Source organism: Trachurus trachurus, assembly GCF_905171665.1.
Source record: "Trachurus trachurus genome assembly, chromosome: 6".
In the NCBI taxonomy this organism is placed as follows: domain Eukaryota; kingdom Metazoa; phylum Chordata; class Actinopteri; order Carangiformes; family Carangidae; genus Trachurus; species Trachurus trachurus.
In genome coordinates this window covers 26,835,885-26,854,542 of record NC_139897.1, presented here as the reverse complement: position 1 = coordinate 26,854,542, position 18,658 = coordinate 26,835,885, and the positions used below count along the sequence as shown (strand labels likewise).

At 41.2% G+C, this 18,658-nt stretch overlaps 1 protein-coding gene across 1 annotated transcript; it reads right to left on the bottom strand.

Moving 5' to 3' along the window:
• Nucleotides 1-70: 70 nt before the first annotated feature.
• On the bottom strand, nt 71-18,200 carry anpeplb (alanyl (membrane) aminopeptidase-like b). Its single transcript, XM_083973194.1, has 20 exons — nt 16,885-18,200; nt 15,133-15,272; nt 14,838-14,974; nt 14,640-14,760; nt 12,819-12,973; nt 12,439-12,552; nt 12,168-12,311; nt 11,584-11,649; nt 10,092-10,157; nt 9,847-9,998; nt 8,151-8,230; nt 7,642-7,775; nt 6,326-6,381; nt 5,621-5,768; nt 5,419-5,507; nt 5,052-5,162; nt 3,647-3,814; nt 3,423-3,563; nt 1,945-2,005; nt 71-652 (listed from the first exon to the last, which is right to left on the bottom strand). The coding sequence occupies exons 1-20, from the start codon at nt 17,634-17,636 to the stop codon at nt 506-508; spliced, it is 2,982 nt and encodes a 993-aa protein (XP_083829320.1). The 5' UTR covers nt 17,637-18,200; the 3' UTR covers nt 71-505.
• Between the last annotated feature and the right edge of the window lie 458 nt (nt 18,201-18,658).

The window sequence follows — 18,658 nt, the reverse complement described above, 5'->3', positions numbered from 1 at the left end:
AATGACAGGCCTCTTGTTTAACATGATGTAGATGTTTTATTAAAAAATTAAAAATAACAATTTCAGGGACATACAAGAATAAATTGATTTATTGATTAAAACTTATACTATACACATACAGATATGTTGACTAACTAACTAACTAACTAACAAACAAACACATGAGGTTCTGTCCTTTGGCTCTGGCTGGTCTGGAAAGTAGCAGCAATCAAATTGGAGCTGTTTTTTCCCCATCAAATTCATATTTGCCACTGTAAACACTTTAAAAAAAACTTTGATTGTAAAAATCGATGCCGCAGCAGCATCATGTGCAAAATCACAAACAGCGGAGTCAAGAAATCTATTTACTTTGCCTGTTTTTCCACTGAATATACTGAATATAAATAATGTACATGAGTTAATACTCTCTATGCTGTCCTTTTCTTTTTCAAGTCTTATTTTCCCCTGTCCACAAAGTAGACCTGGAAATGATCAGTTCTTGTTCTTGACGTGGATTTCTTTCACTCTACGAAGATGATTCTCCTTCAAACCACTCCAATATAGCCTCTTTGTTCTCGCCGACCCACTCGATGTTGACTCTGGTTTGCTCTATGGCCTGTTCCACCATCCTGGTGGCAGAACCAAGAGCGTAGTCACTGGCAAACCGCTGCAGCTGCATGAACAAAAACAGATGATAAAGCGATGTTAGGGCAATACCCGTTGGAGCACACTGCTTTATACCAAAGAAGAGGAAACACACAAGCCTGATCTACTAATAATGACACACTGTCCTCATAATTAAGAGAAAATATACATAATCGTAATACATTGCTGTAGTCATTTACTCTTCATCAGATAAGCAAAGAACAAAAGCAGAATTAATCAATAATCCTCCTGAGTGTTGCCTGTGTTGCCAGAGCCTGATTACTCTGATTATTCCTTATTCATCTTTATCACTGAACTCACTTGTTGTCCAAATACTATTAAAAACACATCAGGGACACACACCCTAATCCTGGGACATGATCCTTCATCACTGGGAAGGAACACACACATTGTAGTTCATTTTGACCCCGACTCACACGCATACACACGCCCTCGTGCTGTAGGAACTATTGACAATTGATGACTGACAATGTACAAAAGGTTATTCCCAGTTGAGTGACAATTTGCTAAAAAAAAAAAAAAGAAAAGAAAAGAAAAAAGAAACACAAAAGAGCATGACTGATTGATGTGTTTTAAACATCTGGACAACAATTAGAGGTCAGGCTTTGAGTTCACAAAGAAATAGCCTACTCCTTGGATCAGTTTAGTTTACATTGTGAAAGATATTAGCCTAAATATAATCACCCTCAATGAATTAATCTAAAATAATGTTTTATAGGTCTACAAATGAGAATTGAATATGTTTATAAGTTTCATTAAAAATATTTGTAAGTCAAATAACACATTCTCCGAGCTGCGCTACATCTTGCTGGCAGATTGGAGGCTACAGTGACTCGGTATCGGAAAGTGACGAGCCACGCTAGCTTGTTAGCATGCTAACTTAAGGAGTAGGAAAAGACTGGATAGTGGGGATGAGAACAAACAGTGGTGCTGCTTTCAAAGCTTTGGTGAGTAGCCTACAGGAATAAAGTTTGACCTTTACTCCTTGAACTCAACAATGTTTCTTCTCGTAAACAGCTGCTAATGCTAATGCTAGCTAAGCAACTACCCTACAGCATAATTTACAAACTGCTCTGTTGAAAAAAAAAAAAGACTGAGCAAGAGTATTTCTGAGTTATGTCTCATCTCAACGGGTAAAAAGTCAGAAACGCCTGATGACAGATGGACTGATGATAAGATATCAGGGTGTAGCCTATTGGTGCTCATCAATAATTGGTGCTTGGCTGGTTACCAATCATCCTGTTTGACGTCAATCCGTGCTGTGTTATCATGTTTATATGATAAAACATGAGTAATTACCTCCTCCAGTTCAAACTGTGTTGAGAACCGGCTGGTCACCGCCATCAGCCCAATTTCACCCCTGTCAGCACAGAGAAGAAAGATAGAAAGCAAATTATTAGGAACAGCTTTCAGTGTGAGGCAACGGCAGCAAATGGATTACAGATAAATAAACACCTCTCTAGAGGAATTTCAACACAAACTGAATATTAGAAGCAGATGAATGAACTAGGATGTGTTTTTATTCATACGAACAAGCCTTAATGGACAAAATGTGTATTTATAAGAGATAATCCCTGCTGGTTGCTTGATTAAGATCAATCTCAGGTGTCTCTGTTTGCTCATGAAATGAAACCCAGTCTATTTTAGTGTAGGCCTATCTAAACTCTGATAAGTGATCAGTCAGGCTTCCTGGTAACGACGCTGACCGTGAGGTTTTTATGAAGGTGTGTGAATGATAAGGACTGATTAAATGAGAGGAACCTTTGTACTTGATGATACAAACACCATTGTTGTCTTCTTCTTTATGGAGGCTGCTTGTTTATTGAAATGTCTTCAATTGACCATTGGTCTATCTGTAACTCATCAGTATCAGTTCCTTGACTACACCAACAACATTCACCAATCACGGCACCATAGGTTTGCGTGCTACTGCTTTATGAACCCGAGTCTGCTACAGTACCATATTTGCAGATATTATTGCCTTAATCACGTGGCTGTGTAAGCAGTGTTTTATTGTGTGGCTGTGTAATCAATGATTATTGTGTGGCCAACTCTGATATCCGTACTAGAGACGCAAACATTTAAAGCTGTATAATTCATTGTTACTCTAGGTTTTTTTTTTTTTTTGCTGACTTTGGTTCTATTGATAAGCCACAAAATTAAATCCAGTTACTGGTTAACTGGGATTAGTTGTAATTTATGCCGTTAAGGCAAAAAACAAAACAAAACAGAGATGTGATGGGTTTCTGTTAAAGGGATAGTTCAACATTTTGGCAAATTGGCCCATTGCCATAATCCCTATAGTCATAGCAGTAGGTTCGTTACCTTTAATTGTCGGTGCAAGCTATTTTTAGAACGGCGGAGCAGAGCCGTGAGCTGCTCAGAGCTACGCTACGGAGGCTAATGGGATTTCTTGGTTTCCCTCATCAAACTCATCAAATACACAATCCAACAACTCCAAAAGGCTCTGGTGGACAAGTTGTGACCTGCACATTCACCGCGCTATGAGTTAATAACAGAACGTTACGAGACAAATAGGTAAATTCATGTATAAAAACGATTAATAGTGTCGAGTAGTCAATCTGTACTAATCCATCTAAATTGAAAACAACAAAATATAGAAACTTTAAAATTAAGCAATGCCCATCATTGACCTCAGACCAAAACTAATATCGTCATGTCTGCCACTTCCAATCAATACTGGTCAAACCCAACTACACAATCTTAGATAGACTTTCATGAGTCAGGAAAACAGGGGCACAACCCAATGGACCTACCCCTGACTGAGATATTCCCAGTGAGCCCTGACAAAGTTCCAGGCCAGCGCTTGCCCTGCCACGTTCGCGCTTATGTCCGATATTGTGGAAGCAACATCCATTAGACGTATCTTCTCAGGGTCCAAGGTGTAGGCAAGTAATCTGCAAGATAAGAAGACACTGACGATTCACTCTTCACTTAATGAAAACTGTGTTTTTCAGGCCCTTTTTTTTTGCCGTTCTACCTGTTGAGCAGCCAGATTTTCTTGGTGCAGGCCAGAGCACTTCGGAGCTGGTCTCTCTCTGACGTGTCACTGGTGCTCAGATACTTCTCCCAGACAAACTCCCACTCTGCCTTCCCACCATAGGCCAAAGCTTGGCAGTAGATTTGAGATCGCAGGTTGGCGTGGATTCTGCATCAAAAATAAGCACACCCTTTTATTACACAAACAGTTTCCGAACTTAATAACTCTTGGTTTTCCCATACTTGATCTTTTTCAGTTGTCTAACCAATTGTCTTGAACTTGAACTTTTACAGATGTTGATGTTTTAATGACAAAATTTCTCCATTTAAAGAAAGAACGAAAGAAAGAAATCCATCTACATCATTTCTATTGTGATCTTCAGGTGTCAGTCTCATTTCAGTTTTGACCTTTTTCGGGTGTAGTTAAGTGGGCTGGCTATTTGTATGTTTTTCCTACTGCCAAACACAATTATTAAAGAGACCAGGCTGGCCTGCGCTAGCTGGTTAGCATACTAACTTCACTAGAAGAAATTAAGATGTGACAGAGATGAAACCTAACATTGGCGTTTACTTTCTACCACTGGAGAAAGGCTCTTGGTGAGTAAACAAATACAATTTGACCAAGTTGGAAGATGAATGTTTCTTTTAGACTGCAAGGTAAACAGCTGCTAATGCTAATGCTAGCTATATGTAGCAATAGCATAACTTAGAAACTGCTCTGTTAAATAAGGAAACTGGAGATAACTTTGGCATTGCTATTACTAATTCTAGATAAGATATTTAGCACAAGCAAATTTTACAAAAAGCTATTTTAATCCAACTGGAAATAATCTTGTTGAGTCTGAAATTAAACTGATGATTTCTGAAGTTGGACATGTTAGCTATAGGCCTACTGAACGTGCAGCATCACATACAAACACCACACACACATCTACATACAAATGTTGGCAAATGAACAAACACATTGCCATGCATGCAAACAGATGCATATGTGTCAAAGTAATGAGCATTAAACAATATAGTAATGAGAGGTCAATGGGTTTGTCATTTAAAGCTGCATCTGGAAACATAAGTCCAGTTATTGTTTTGTTACTTTCAGTTAATAGGACCAGGATCACATTCCTAGAGATCTCACTATTTTGTTTTAAATAGTCCATCTTCGCATGAAAATCCTGCCACGTGCAGCTTTAAAGATACCCACAATGCATACAACAGTCATAATAACAGATGAGGTGATTAACCAGAACCTACCTTTACAAAATCATTTCTGGAAAGTAAAGCTACAGAATATAATGAAAACTATTACAATTAGACAGAGGTTTATAAACCAGTAATTTACAACATAATCATGTCAGTTATGGGCGATTTAAAGGTGGTAGAAAGAATCCAGTAATGTTTTTTCTTACTCGTTGGTACTGTTGGGTTCCATCAATTGAGCAAACTGCGTGGTCGCCATGGTTACACATGCTGGGAGTCCACTGGAACATGCCAGCTTTATGGCGATGCTCTGGCTGAGCCTTTGGGTGAAAACACGGTAGTTCAATTTACATACACATGTAGGCTACAGTGTACAGAGAGCAGATACTGTATAAATTAATTAATTCATGGTAAATGTAATGTAACTGATCTTGATGAAGAAGAAAACAAAAATGTAATAGAATGAAATATTACATAATTTGGCAACTTAAGATGGTTATGCGTTCAGTATGGCAGTGTGGCAGCTAAACTTACAACTGATAATAATAACCCGTGGTAAAATTAATATTTCCTTACTGTAGGGAGTGGTCCTCAGGGATAGTTGAATTATCTGTGTAGTTACTTAAGAAGTTGTACAGTACCTCCACCTGTTGTCGGAGGTAGGCCTGCAGGAGGAGGCATTTTTAAAGCAGAGTTTCTGAAGTACATGCAGTAATATACCAACAGTGAAGTACCGTAGTGTAACAAAACATGCGTTTTTAAAATTTCCGATACATACCTGCATGGGTCCATTCACCTCGGTGCGGTCAAACATAAGGACAAAGTACCAAAGGTTTTCATTAGCGGCCTCCCAGGGAATGTACGCTCTCTCATTGCGAAGGAAGCGAGTTATATTCAGGGCCAGAGTCACGTCGACCATTTTGGCCCTGGGGGACACAGAAATCAGACTTTGATCAGATCAAATGAGGATGACAAATGAGCTGCCGACATGACTATTCAATCTCAATCATCTCTTTCAAATACAGGATATAAGGTATCGAGACCAAACAACTTCTGCAAAGTGCAGCAAGTAGAAAAGATGTCAAAAATCAATTATCAGTGCAAAAGTTGAGTTCAGAGGTGAAAAGAGAAGACGACAACAATTAGAAGACTTAAAAGACTTAAATTAATATCATAGTAGGTCATTACCTCCAGAGTTCTACAAAGATTTTGGATTAACACTCGACCATTATTGTTACCAATTGTTACTTCTTTTGTTATTGATCCTTTTAAGATCCTTTTAAAAGTAAACTACAACAGGGAGCTTGATTTAAAGGTCTTGTCACAGTCTACAAGTTTGTCTTGTATGGAAGGGGTTGTACGCCCTGCAAGTCTGGTAGAGTACCTGATAGTGCAGCAAGTACTTCATGTTTGAAAGAAGAATAATCTTCATTGCTGTAGAGACCTGGATAAACAGGATCCCAGTGGACTGAGTAGTTCTTACCTTGCCAGGTTAAATGCATCATCAAGGAGCTGTCCTCTGTTCATCACTGGGATCAACTGTATAAAAAGATTGAATATTACATTAAATACAAGTTTTGGCTGGTTCTGTTTTGAGCTGTCCAATGATCCAGAGGCTTTTCCATGTGAATGACATTAACTGTCTATCTGTTGGCTCACCGCTTTGGTCTACGGTTACGTGTCTCCGCAACTATTTGATGTATTGACTTTAAATTTTATTAAGCCAGCCATACATTTCCCACCAAAAGAGGATTCACAGCGACTTTATTGATCCCCTGACCTTCCACCAGCGAGTCGTAAAGTTTTTCACAGGCGTTCTTTGGTCCCCAGACCAAGACTTGTTCTGTTCGCGTTCACACGATTCAAGAGATTCCTGTATTTTCCGGTACAGATGTTTGTGTTCCCAACAGCATGGACAGGAATAACTAAGTGTTGATGCCATCAAATCTCACTAATGGCTCAACGTAATGACCTTTGATCTGCCGGTTGTACTTGAGGAAGATCAGATATTTCAGCCTGGATGAGGTGTTGGACCAAACAGCCTCCACTAGACATGGGATGTTAAACAGATGTTGATGACATAATTAATTTATAGACCCTAATTCAGTGAACAAACCACAGCAGGTTTCTTAGTATTGTATGTTATATTCTCTGAGTGGGGCCCAGGCCTCTATGGTCTTTAGCGATCGGGGCGTCTAATCATCAGCACCAAGTTCATGACCTGCAGGTACACAGTTTGGACTGTTTGGATTAAAATCCCTCCAGGGCTCGATCTGGCCAAAATTAATTGCCAGTAACTTTTGAACCTTTTCACTTGTCAAAACATTTATTCCCCCTCGAGGTTCTTTCTGGAGTCAGGTTCAGTTGTAAGTCGTCTGGTTTCCTTCAATCACAACATTCAGCTGCCTTTTTTCCCCTTCCTCTTATACAAAACTGATCCAATCTTCACAATAATGCAAAAATGGACTGTGTGAACCTTGCTGATTTTTTTTTCTTCATTAGATACCCTTTGACTCACTTTCCTTGTGTGCCTCGGTTGTGTTTTTTGACTCGTGTTTGCCGGCTCTTTTCTGCAAAATTAACAATCACATAAGTATGTTAACAATTTTCTCAATTCTGGATTAATGAGTCAAGGTTTCATTTCTTCCACCGTCTCTCTCTGAGAACTTCAGGGCAAAGAATTCAGCCGGGCATCTTGGTGTAATTTTACTTCCTCGTAAAAAAAAGGCACCTTGTAAAATGGACAGTATCTAGATGGAGATTGGTTTTCGTTAACTCGTTGTCTGGCTCCGTACTCACATGTGGGTTTGTTAACAGCTGCTTCAGGAGTGCGTCCCAGTTCTCTGGGTTGTAATTGACTCTGTAGTATCCAGTACAGTTCACGTTTGCCAGGATCCACTCTCCCTCCCCAGAGTGGAACGGGTCGAGTGATACTGTTCACAAGACACATTTTGGTTAAAGACAAGTCATACATAACGAAAAAAAAATCATTGGTATGGTAGAAAATGTCAAAGTAGTGTTAGAACAAAAAGATGACTGACTTGTACTCAATCAAAAAAAACCCACAGTGACTACCTATTCAAATGTTTTTGTTTTTCTCAAATATGAAACCAAAGTTGTTAAAAATTGAGTGTTTGGAGGAACGTGGAGCCAGATGCACTAAAAGAAGTGGGATCACGCTGCAGGATTTGGCTTCATTTTTGTTTCTCAATCTCATCCATGCAGCAGAATGAATAATCAACCCCTGTTAAAACCCTTTAGTGCATCTGGCCCTTATTCCCTCTGTTGTGTGCTGTGTATTCGGTTACCTGGGCCACTCTCCCGGAAGAAGAAAAGGGGAAATCCAGTTTTATTTGACATGACTCTTATCGGGATATCCCACAAAAGACTAAATGGACAAAAGAAAAAACAAAAAACAAATGTCAAAGCCAAGATATAACAGGTACATGTGGTAACCCTAAAACACTGCATGGTAATTACAAAAGCTCTGACACAGTGAAAAGTCAAAATAAAGGTCCAGTGATGTGTACCATCAAGTCTCTCCAGAGCTGTTCTCCTGTCTAAACTCTGAACCAGGTCACGGTGTGTTGATCTATCATTGAACTCAAGCACAGTGGTGTTATGGAGCTCATAGTTACAAAGCATTGCTTCAGAAACACTCCATAGGGCCAAGCGCAGTGATTCATGCAGGCCTGGCAGAAACATACTTGGTTAACAAGGTGGTGCTGATGTAATGACACTGGGTTTTCTGCCAGCTGAAAACAGACGTGGGGAAATTGACTCCTTAATTATTATTTTTTTTGCAACTACTACTCCTCCCAGAAGGAACGTGACAGGACAGATACATGATTGAACTTTGGCCTTTGGAGAGATACTGGAGTGAAGGTAAACAATCTTTTCTAATCATAGAGAGGACATAAAATTACAATGGAGGAAGAAGTTATGATTACTATGACCAATGTATGTGTTTGGCAACAATTATACAGATCCCAGTGAGAGGTAATATCATCGAAACTGTCTACAAATAGAGGGTGACACTGTCCAACTGTTGATCTGTGATATTGGTAATAATATCACCAAAACAATAACTACAAACAATTAAGCATCCGGAAAGCATTATTAAACACTTTCAGAGACTAAAAAGCTATAGAGTTCAGGGAAACTAAGATCATCAATGTGAGCTACAACCATCGCATTAGTCATCTGAGTCATTGTATAATTAAATGTAGCTTTAATTAAAAAAAAAAAGTAGTGGCCCCAGTAGAAACCCCTGTGGGACGCCACATTTAACGATGCACACATGTTGCTCCTCATTCACCTCACGCAAGCTTCTTTCCTTCTTCTTTTCTTAAAGGGATAGTTCACCCAAAATTCAAATGTCACTCATTATCTACTCACCCTCATGTCGACTAAGGGCTGGGAGAATTTTCAGAGTCCTCTGTGCCTTCTCTGAGTTACGGGGGGGTCCGCGCAGCAGTATTTGTCCATATAATGGTTATGAATGGTGCTCACTTTTCTTCGTCCAAAAAGACACACCAAAAAACATACAACAATACCTCCATACTGCCCGATCAGTGCAAATCTCGGAAGAGCAGTGAACTGAGACACTGGGAGCTTCCGCTACAAACAAGCTTAAAATATAGACTTATTAAAAACAACAATTTCTCATGTCGGGGCTTCAATACAAGAGGGACATCACATTACAGACGAGCAGTATGAAGGTATTTGGATGTTTTTTGGTGTGTCTTTTTGAACGAAGAAAAGTGAGCACCATTCACAACCATTATATGGACAAATACTGCTGCACGGACCCCCCCGTAACTCAGAGAAGGCACGGAGGACTCTGAAACTTCTACATAACGAGTGAAATTTGAATTTGGGGTGAACTATCCCTTTAATAGTTAATGTTTTAGAGGAAGTAGAAACACTGGTCTGTGGTTTTTCTTATCTGTACTTAGAACATCATAATTGATTGACTGACAGTGGAGCGTCTTTAGCACAAACCTTGATTCACCCGTGTCATTGTAGAGGAACCGTTTCTGGGAGACCACTCCACTGGTCGTGTTGATGGTGACAACTGGATAACCAATCTGATCGGTCCAGGTGCTCATCACCTTGGCAACGTCTTTCATGTCACCTTTATCGTCGTCTACAGCCTGCAGACAGTAAGTAATATTTGTATTCAAATTATTATTAAAAACAAGAGGTGGTAAAAAAATAATTTCAAAACACATCTCACGAGGCCGGACCTTCTGTATATGCTCCCACAGGTTCTTCTGGTCAACATTCCCATACTCATTGGCCTTGAGGTACGTCTAAAAGACACAGAAACGGACAAGAGAGGCAGGTTTATAGTTAACACACCTCACTCTGTAGTCAAAACAATTAAAATACTGTATTCATAACTGATGCTGAAAACTGGATGGAGATATCCAAACACAGCTGCCAGCAGCGGAGCGCGAGAGGATGTAATGATGAAATAAATGTTTTGCCGAAAACAAGCTTTCTATGATTTTCTGGACACAGGCTATAGCGAATGATGGAGCAGGTGTTGTAGGTCTGCAGAGGAGCTCGGGATCACTCTGACCGTCTGCACCATCCCACTGGGAAACAACTCAACACCCCCGGTGATTTCATGAAGTACAAGTGGATAAGAAACATTGTTGTGTGTGTGTGTGTGTGTGCTGCCTTTTTTCCCACTGCAACAGACATGAACCAGATGTTGGAATGTTTGACTTCAGAGAAACAGTAATACGATGTTATTGTCAACAGATCGGATTTGGATATATGATGGAAATGTTGTTTATTGATGTGCAAATAAACTTATGTAACTGAGACGGAGCTTTTGTTGCATTAGCGATGAATTCAGTCCGGTCCAGAGGGAAAATCTGCACGAGTATCACGAGGGGATCTGAGGGCGGACAAATCAAACCTGCTCTTGTCTTTGTGTGTATGAAGGCTTTATACTATATACGTCCATCTACTGTACAACTATCCCTGTGTCTCCAAAGAGTAAGTGAAACCCCTTGATTATGTTGGCTGGATGTGGTTTACATTTCTTTCTTTTTTTTCCTGTTTTTTTGGACCAGGAAAACACAATATTATAAAGTTTGTGTGAGTTACGATGTAGATGTTATTTTTTCCCCCCATCCTACTGCAAACTGAAGCATCAAATTAGAAATCTCCGGTGCGGTAGTTTGGTTCCCCGCCCATGTTGTAAGTCATGTCATCGTCGTCGTCGTCGTACGCTACAGTGTCCACATCTCCTCACCACCAACAAACAAAACAAAACAACAAATTTGTCTTGACTGACAGACATTGAGGTCAGTCTCTAGCGGTCCGGTGTCAGAGGTCGCCACGCAGCTTCAGGATCCATGGAGATTTAATATCACTAATGTTAAAAAACTTCCAACTTTTTCTATTTTGGTGTTTACACAAGGAGCAACTGGGGTCAAATAAGTATATTTCTCTATATATACATACATATACTCAGAGAAAATCTGGTTAAAGCAGAGGTAGAAGAACAGGATGAAAGCTGGTCATCCAGGCCATTTGGGTTAATTGTGGAGGATTTATCTTTTAATTTAATTTATCTTTATTTTTAACATAAATCTCTGGGTTTAGATCCTCTCTCAGCTCTGGGCTTTTATTTTTGGTAGAGGAAAGTTTCCGGGTCACTACTTCCTCCACAGGTTTGTTTGTAGCACAACTACACAACCACTGAATGAAACTGTTGCTTACTCTGATCCCTTGGTTGAAAACTCTCTCATCCACGGCGTCGGCCAGCATCCTCAACACACTGGCTCCCTGTAGAAGAACAAACATGCATGTATATAAGTTTAATGACACACACACACCACTGCACAGTATCAAAAGAGCTGTCCCCAATGTAACTTCTTGTCCTCACACATCTGGATATATATATATATATATATATATAAATACTTCCATTACTGGGCAGATTCTGGTTATTATCCAGCCAGAAGATGTGGAAATAATGCTGCTGTACGGGGCCAGATTTGTGCCGTATACCGAGCCAGAAGAAAACGTATGGACTAGATTTATTTCACTAGGTTGATAAATATAAAGAGCTAAATGACCCAGAATGACTTGAGCACAAAGAGGTAAGAAATCAAGTTGAAGTAGAGCTTCCTGCCGGTGCTCGGGGAGGCACTTGATGCATGGATCAGAGACCAGAAAAGCATAGATCATATATATAAAACCACAGTTTTCTCATGCTGATCCCATGGTTGTGTGTGATTTTGTGTTACACACTGTTTGCTAGAGTGATGCACAAACGCTGAACACAACGACTCTTACTGTACCTTACTGTAGGTGATAGTATCAAACATCTCCATGATCTCATCCGTGGTCTGGATGTCGTCCGCTGGAGGATTGAGTGGGTGGGACGAGGCCAGAGCGTCCTCCTCAAAGGCAGAGTGGAGTTCGCTCAAGAAGGATCTGTCTCTCTGAAACGGGCAAAGATAAGGAGGACGCAAATGTCACATGACTCAGGAAAAGCTTTGCAACCAGAAAGAAAAACTTGCTTTAGTGACTTTTTTCGAAAGAGAATCTGCAGCAGAAATCTGAACTCACGATGCTGAATGAAGGCTCGACGTGATCCACTGCGAAGTAGGACATGTAGGTGGCGAAGCCCTCGTTCAGCCAGACTTCGTTCCACCATTTCATCGTCACCAGGTTCCCAAACCACTGGGTAAGTAAACGACAACACAGAAGAGTTGGTGCTCCAAAAACATCTCATCCATCCTGAATCTGAATCTGAATCTGAATCTGAAAAAATCCTCTCACAGATGGACAAAGATCGACGCCAGGTGCTTCACCCGTAAAATCGGCCTCATAAAACTATTTCATTTTTATTGCAGGGAAAACACAAACTGTTCTCTCTCTCTCTCTCTCTCTCTCTCTCTCTCTCTCTCTCTCTCTCTCTCTCTCTCTCTCTCTCTCTCTCCTCTGACCTGATGAGCCAATTCATGCGCGATGATAGAAGCGATCACTTCCTTGAGTAGTAATGAGGAAACTCTTTCATCGTACAGCAGGACTCCTTCCTGGTAGGTGACCAGCCCCCAGTTCTCCATCGCTGCAGGGGCCAAGTCTGGCAGCGCAATCTGGTCTAAAGGAAACACACACACACATAACCAGATGTATGTCAAAATAATGATGATAGAGAATAATACAGTGGACTTTAAAGGGATAGTTCAACATTTTGGCAAATTGGCCCATTGCCATAATCCCTATAGTTTTAGCAGTAGGTTTGTTACCTTTATTTGTCGGTGCAAGCTATTTTTAGAAAGGTGGAGAAGAGCGGCGAGCTGCTCATAGCTACGCTATACGGAGGCTAATGGGATTTCTTGGTTTCCCTCATCAAACTCATCAAATACACAATCCAACAACTCCAAAACGCTCTGGTGGACAAGTTGTGAGCTGCTGCACATTCACCACGTAAGATAATTTTTTTTATTATACGGCATATGCACTCTGGTCGGATGCAAATTGCATTTCGTTGCCTTGTTTTTTAACATGTGTAATGACAATAAATTGAATCAATCAATCAATCAATCAATCAATTACGGAGCGTTACAAGATGGAGTTGTTTTCGAGGTAAATTCATGCAAAAACACTGAACACTGGGGGCAGTTTTTCAGCAAGCAGTCTCTGCATTTACCTCTAAAACAACTCTGTCTGGTAACGTTCTGTTATTATCTCATAGCGTGGTGAATGTGCAGGTCACAACTTGTCCACCAGAGCGTTTTGGAGTTGTTGGATTGTGTATTTGATGAATTTGATGAGGGAAACCAAGAAATCCCATGAGCCTCCGTAGCGTAGCTATGAGCAGCTCACGGCTCTGCTCAGCCGTTCTAAAAATAGCTTGCACCGACAATTAAAGGTAACGAACCTACTGCTATGACTATAGCGATTATGGCAATGGGCCAATTTGCCAAAATGTTGAACTATCCCTTTAAGGACAAGACACATACACGTATGGAGGCACAAATATTACGGGCAATGTTCAAGATCCAAACGCCAGAAAAAATTGAACACAAATGCAAAAAAAAAGAACCACCACACCGAGTGAAGCCAGAGGAGGTGATGCTCATCAGACCTGAACTATCCGTTTGTTTTTTGTTTTGGTGCACAAATTACCCCGAGTCCAGAGACACAGTTCCCCAGATGTTTCAAACTATGACTTCCAGATATGATCAGACCCAGAACCTAAACAGGATATTTCCTGATGATTCTTCTTCCAGTGGTTTTGGTCTTTGGTAACAATTTAGATTTCAGATACATGGTCAGTTTAACCAAATGTTGCTGTTGGGCGATTCACCCCAGTGTTTCCAGAGCTGTGGGGGATTTTTTACTGCTCATTGAGACCTGGAGAGAGGAGTCTTATCTGGGAAAGTCCTCTCACTGGGTTATGTTTGGATATACGCTATGTTATAAAACCTTTTAGAACAGGGATGCATGATGACTCTAACCCTATAACTTCCTGCTTCTTATAACCAGTGCCGATACCGATGACAGTGACACTTTGCCTGCACGTGACACAAGGACTTTATCTTTTTGCATCTACTTCAGATGTCAGAGAGGGATGCAACAAAATATTCATTCATTCATTACATTGTCTATATGATTTACATTCTCAACCTGAATGTCTAAATACATTCTCAGTAGTGATGATATTAAATGATATAAAAATGAGATGGGTAGCAAACTGTAGCTCAGCATAGGCTACCCCACTTTGTCACAGAAGAGAAGTTTCTAACATTGGTCTCTCTTACCCAGCGATTTCTGAGAGAACTGTATGTCAAAAAACTCCTCGTAGAAGCTGAGGATCTTCCCGGTGATCTCGGCTGCGTAGTCAGCGTGTCCGTCAGTGATGGCCTTAGGACGGGCGTAGGTCTGCGTGGGAGATAAAAAGAAGATGAAGCAACAGCAACATGGACTTTACAACATTTGGTCCACAGTGAAATACGTACATTAATTTCCACCCGTTCATGGTTCGTGGATTTTTTTGCCGTAAACTCTGACACCGCGAAGGCGAACAGGTACGTGGACATGTTCTCCGTCGGATAAAACTTGGTGTATTTCCAACCATCACGATTAACATTGCTTTCTGCAGAAGAGGAGACAAGGAAAGGAACAAGGGGAAGGATGTGCTGTTATTTCTTTATTAGCTACTGTGTGAGCAGAAGCCAAATAAACACATACACCAGTTATAGTATGTTGTAGGCTACAATGACTATAACACCTTTATTATTCATATTTTCTTACCGAAGCGTGCGTTTGCCAGAGCTGTGGTGTCGGCCCTGTGGATGATGGTCACGTGAAACACTGCCTTCATGTCGGGCTCATCAAAACAAGGAAAAATCCTCCTGGTATAAGTCGGCTCATTGTTGGTGACGGCGAGGAATCTGTATAAGGGCAGTGAGTATTTCAGCAGCTCATATTTAAAAAACAACACATGAGGAAGTGATTTGAGCTTCATGATTAACTCCTCTGGGTCAATAACAATGCACCTGCAGGTCTGTGGTGCAGTAACTGGACTCATTACACAGCATTAACATCTGGGCTCTAAGTTTTATAGCTATATTAGATATTAGTTCATATAATATATACGGTTGGTGGGAGAAAACAAACAATGGTGGTTTTATGTTAAGTTGGTGCTGTATTGTCCTATTATCATTATTCATAAGGATTTTGGAGGTTGTTGTTAGAGGATCACACTCTTTCCTTTGTTCCTGCTGCTCAGTGTGACTTTTTACCAGTTGGACCTATGTTTATTTAGATTTTAGGTTTCTTTGTGTGTGTGTGATTGATTTACTGTAGTCAAATGCTACTGGCTGCACAACAATTCGCCCCTTGGGGATAATAAAGATAATTCAACTTTTAACCTTTATTTTTATTTTTATTTAGCCTTTATTTAACCAGGTAAAAAGACCTTCAGTGTAAAGGGAAACCAATCGATTTGAACGTGATATAAAAAAAAAATACTAGTGTGTACGTGAGAGTGTTCGACTTTTCCAATAGTGATTTGACCTGTCAATGTGAAATGAATTGGCAATAATAATCAGACTGCTCTAAATCATTGTCTGTATGACATTTATATTGAAGCGTCATCAACATTTTATGATGTCCAAGTTATTGTTATGACTCATATTAATCAGTGTTGTGTTTATTCAAACCTACTTCCTGTTTAAATTATGATATTAATATAGTTAATAGAAAAAGGGTAAGTAGAATGATCTTCTATATAGCCTATACGTATTTGGTTTTATCTGTTTTTAGCACCACACATCAAAGATAAGTGAAGTACAGTAGGCTATTCAGGTTCGTCTAAACAGAAAGTAAAATCTTTGTCATCGCATGTCAATGATCAGACTGATTTTATTGAACACAGAGTCTCTTTCCTGATTAGTGTTATTAGATTAGATAGAGAAAGGTGTTTTCGTCAATAGCTTGTTTTCATTTTTTTTTTACTCCATTTTACTTAATGTTGGGTTTTGGAAACAAAAGAAACAAAAAAGGGAAAAGTTTTGCGATACGATTTCATTGTTTTTCCACCTCTTTTGTTTCCGCTTGTTCCTTCTCTGAACGGGAGTTTGACGTAGCCTAGCCTACACCTGTAGCCTAGCTATGTCAGTTCAATCCCCCAGAATTCATTAGGGAAACATGTTCGCTAACGTCGTTCCACAGGTAAGGCTGCCTTCAGGGATCACCTGGGTTAAATTAAGCCACTTTGACCCTGGCACTAATATGTCCGTCAGCACAGGTAACATTAAGGTGTCTATTAGAGAAACTGTATTTCTGTGTAGACTGTCCGAGACCTTCTCTGGCGGCCATCTTTGTTTATAGAGTCGGACATCGAAACCGCCACTTTTATCTTTTAGATGAACCGATAGCTACGCTCAATTGGAGGATAACTCTACAGACCTGTTGTATTTTTCACAGACACAGACAAAATTTACGCATTTTCTGCACAGAGAAAGTTGAAATCTTTGAGTTTAGATATTTGATATTACTCACCTATCTACGTTTGGATCGTCTTCATACTCTGGGGAACCTTCAACATAGGAGCTCACATAAAGCCCTTTCAGATTGTCTGCTATCTCTCCTTTGAATTCCAGAGACAAACTGTAATTTCCCTCTTCGTCCAAACTTTCCTCCAATTCGACTACGAGAAAGTCACCCTTGTCATCGTGATACATGTCGGAAACCTTAAGCATGACGTTCTTGTCCTTGTTCCTCACCGCGGCGTTGGAAACGGCCAGGTCCACGCTGTGCAGGTAGATGAAGCTGGTCCTCTGGGCGCAGTAGAAGTGCACCGTGGAGTTTCCGGTGAAGAGCATCGTCTGGTTGGGGCTGGTGACGTTGACCTCCTCGATGATCTTGCTGTAGAGGTGAGGCTGGAGGAAGACCTCGTAGCTCCGGGGGATCACGTACCTCGGCAGCCGCAGGTCGGGCGGCGGCGGCTCGGTGGTGGGCTCGAAGGTCGGCAGAGGCGTGGGGTCGATCTCTGAGAGTTTCACCTTGTAGAAGACGATCATGGTGACCATGCAGGCGATGGCCGAGAGGGTCAGGATGACGAAGGCCGCGGCGAGGCCCTTGGATATGTGGCTTCCTTTGGGCATGGTGGCGTCTCCTGGTCGGCTGAGTCCCGGTGCCTGAGTGCTGGAGATGAGTCCCTGAGCTTCTCTGTCTCTGGTCTGCAGTGACTGATCAGAACAAGTCCAAGTCACCTCCCTCACTCCTTCCCTCTCTCCTTCCCTCCCTCCCATAAACAGGGCTTGGCCTCAGCAATTAAGGGCCTGTGCTGGGATTAAGCATTAACTCGGGCACCGGCGAGCGAAGGAGCAAAGAGTAAAAAAAAAAACTCTGTGAAACTGTGAAGAAAGAGGGCGATGTTCGTTCGCTCTTGTTGTAAATAATCAGTCGGATTGTTGCTCCCAAACATCTGGAGCTGGTTACTGTGGTCTCTCCCGCTAATGCAGGGGTTAGGTAAACCTCAAGGAACACTTACTTTCTCCTCACTCTTGAGTCGGCACACACTCTCCAAACCCATCACACACACACAAACACACACTTCCTCACACACAGCAAACACTGACCGAACCATCACAATCACATTCACATGGTCGAGGTCATCACTGTCATCACCTACGACCGTGGTGGTGGTGGTGGTGGTGGTGGTGGTTGAACTGGTCCTGAGTCTGTTTCCTCTCGACCGCCGCCGTCATCCCCAATCCACCTCGTCCAGGTACAAACCACAGCACGGGCTTCAGATGATGATGATGATGATGATGATGAGTTCCAAACATAAATGGAAATACAGATCCTGTGAGACCGACAAACTCCCCGACTAAAAAACGAGAAGCATATGAAGGGAGGAGTGCTGAGTGGGCTGGATAAGAGCGAGAGAGAGGAATATAAAAAAAAGAAAAAGAAAAAGACAGAGAGAGAAAGAGAGAGAGAGAGAGAGGAGGAGAATAGAAGATGGAGTGATTTGGGAAATCATTGAATTGGTTGGAAAGCCCCAGCTTCAGGCGACCATGACCACCATGACCGTGACGACCAACACCACACACACTTGGAGGAGATCTCACCTCAGCAGAGGAAACACACACAGACACACACACACAACGGGGCACGAAATGGCAACGGTGACGGAAAACAGTCGCCTGAGGAGGTGACGGGTTATTTGTACTGAGAACAGATGTTGGAACAGTGAGATGGCACAACAATGGTCGCTCATCATCATCATCATGGTGGAGGCCACATTCCTGGTTTCACACCAAACATC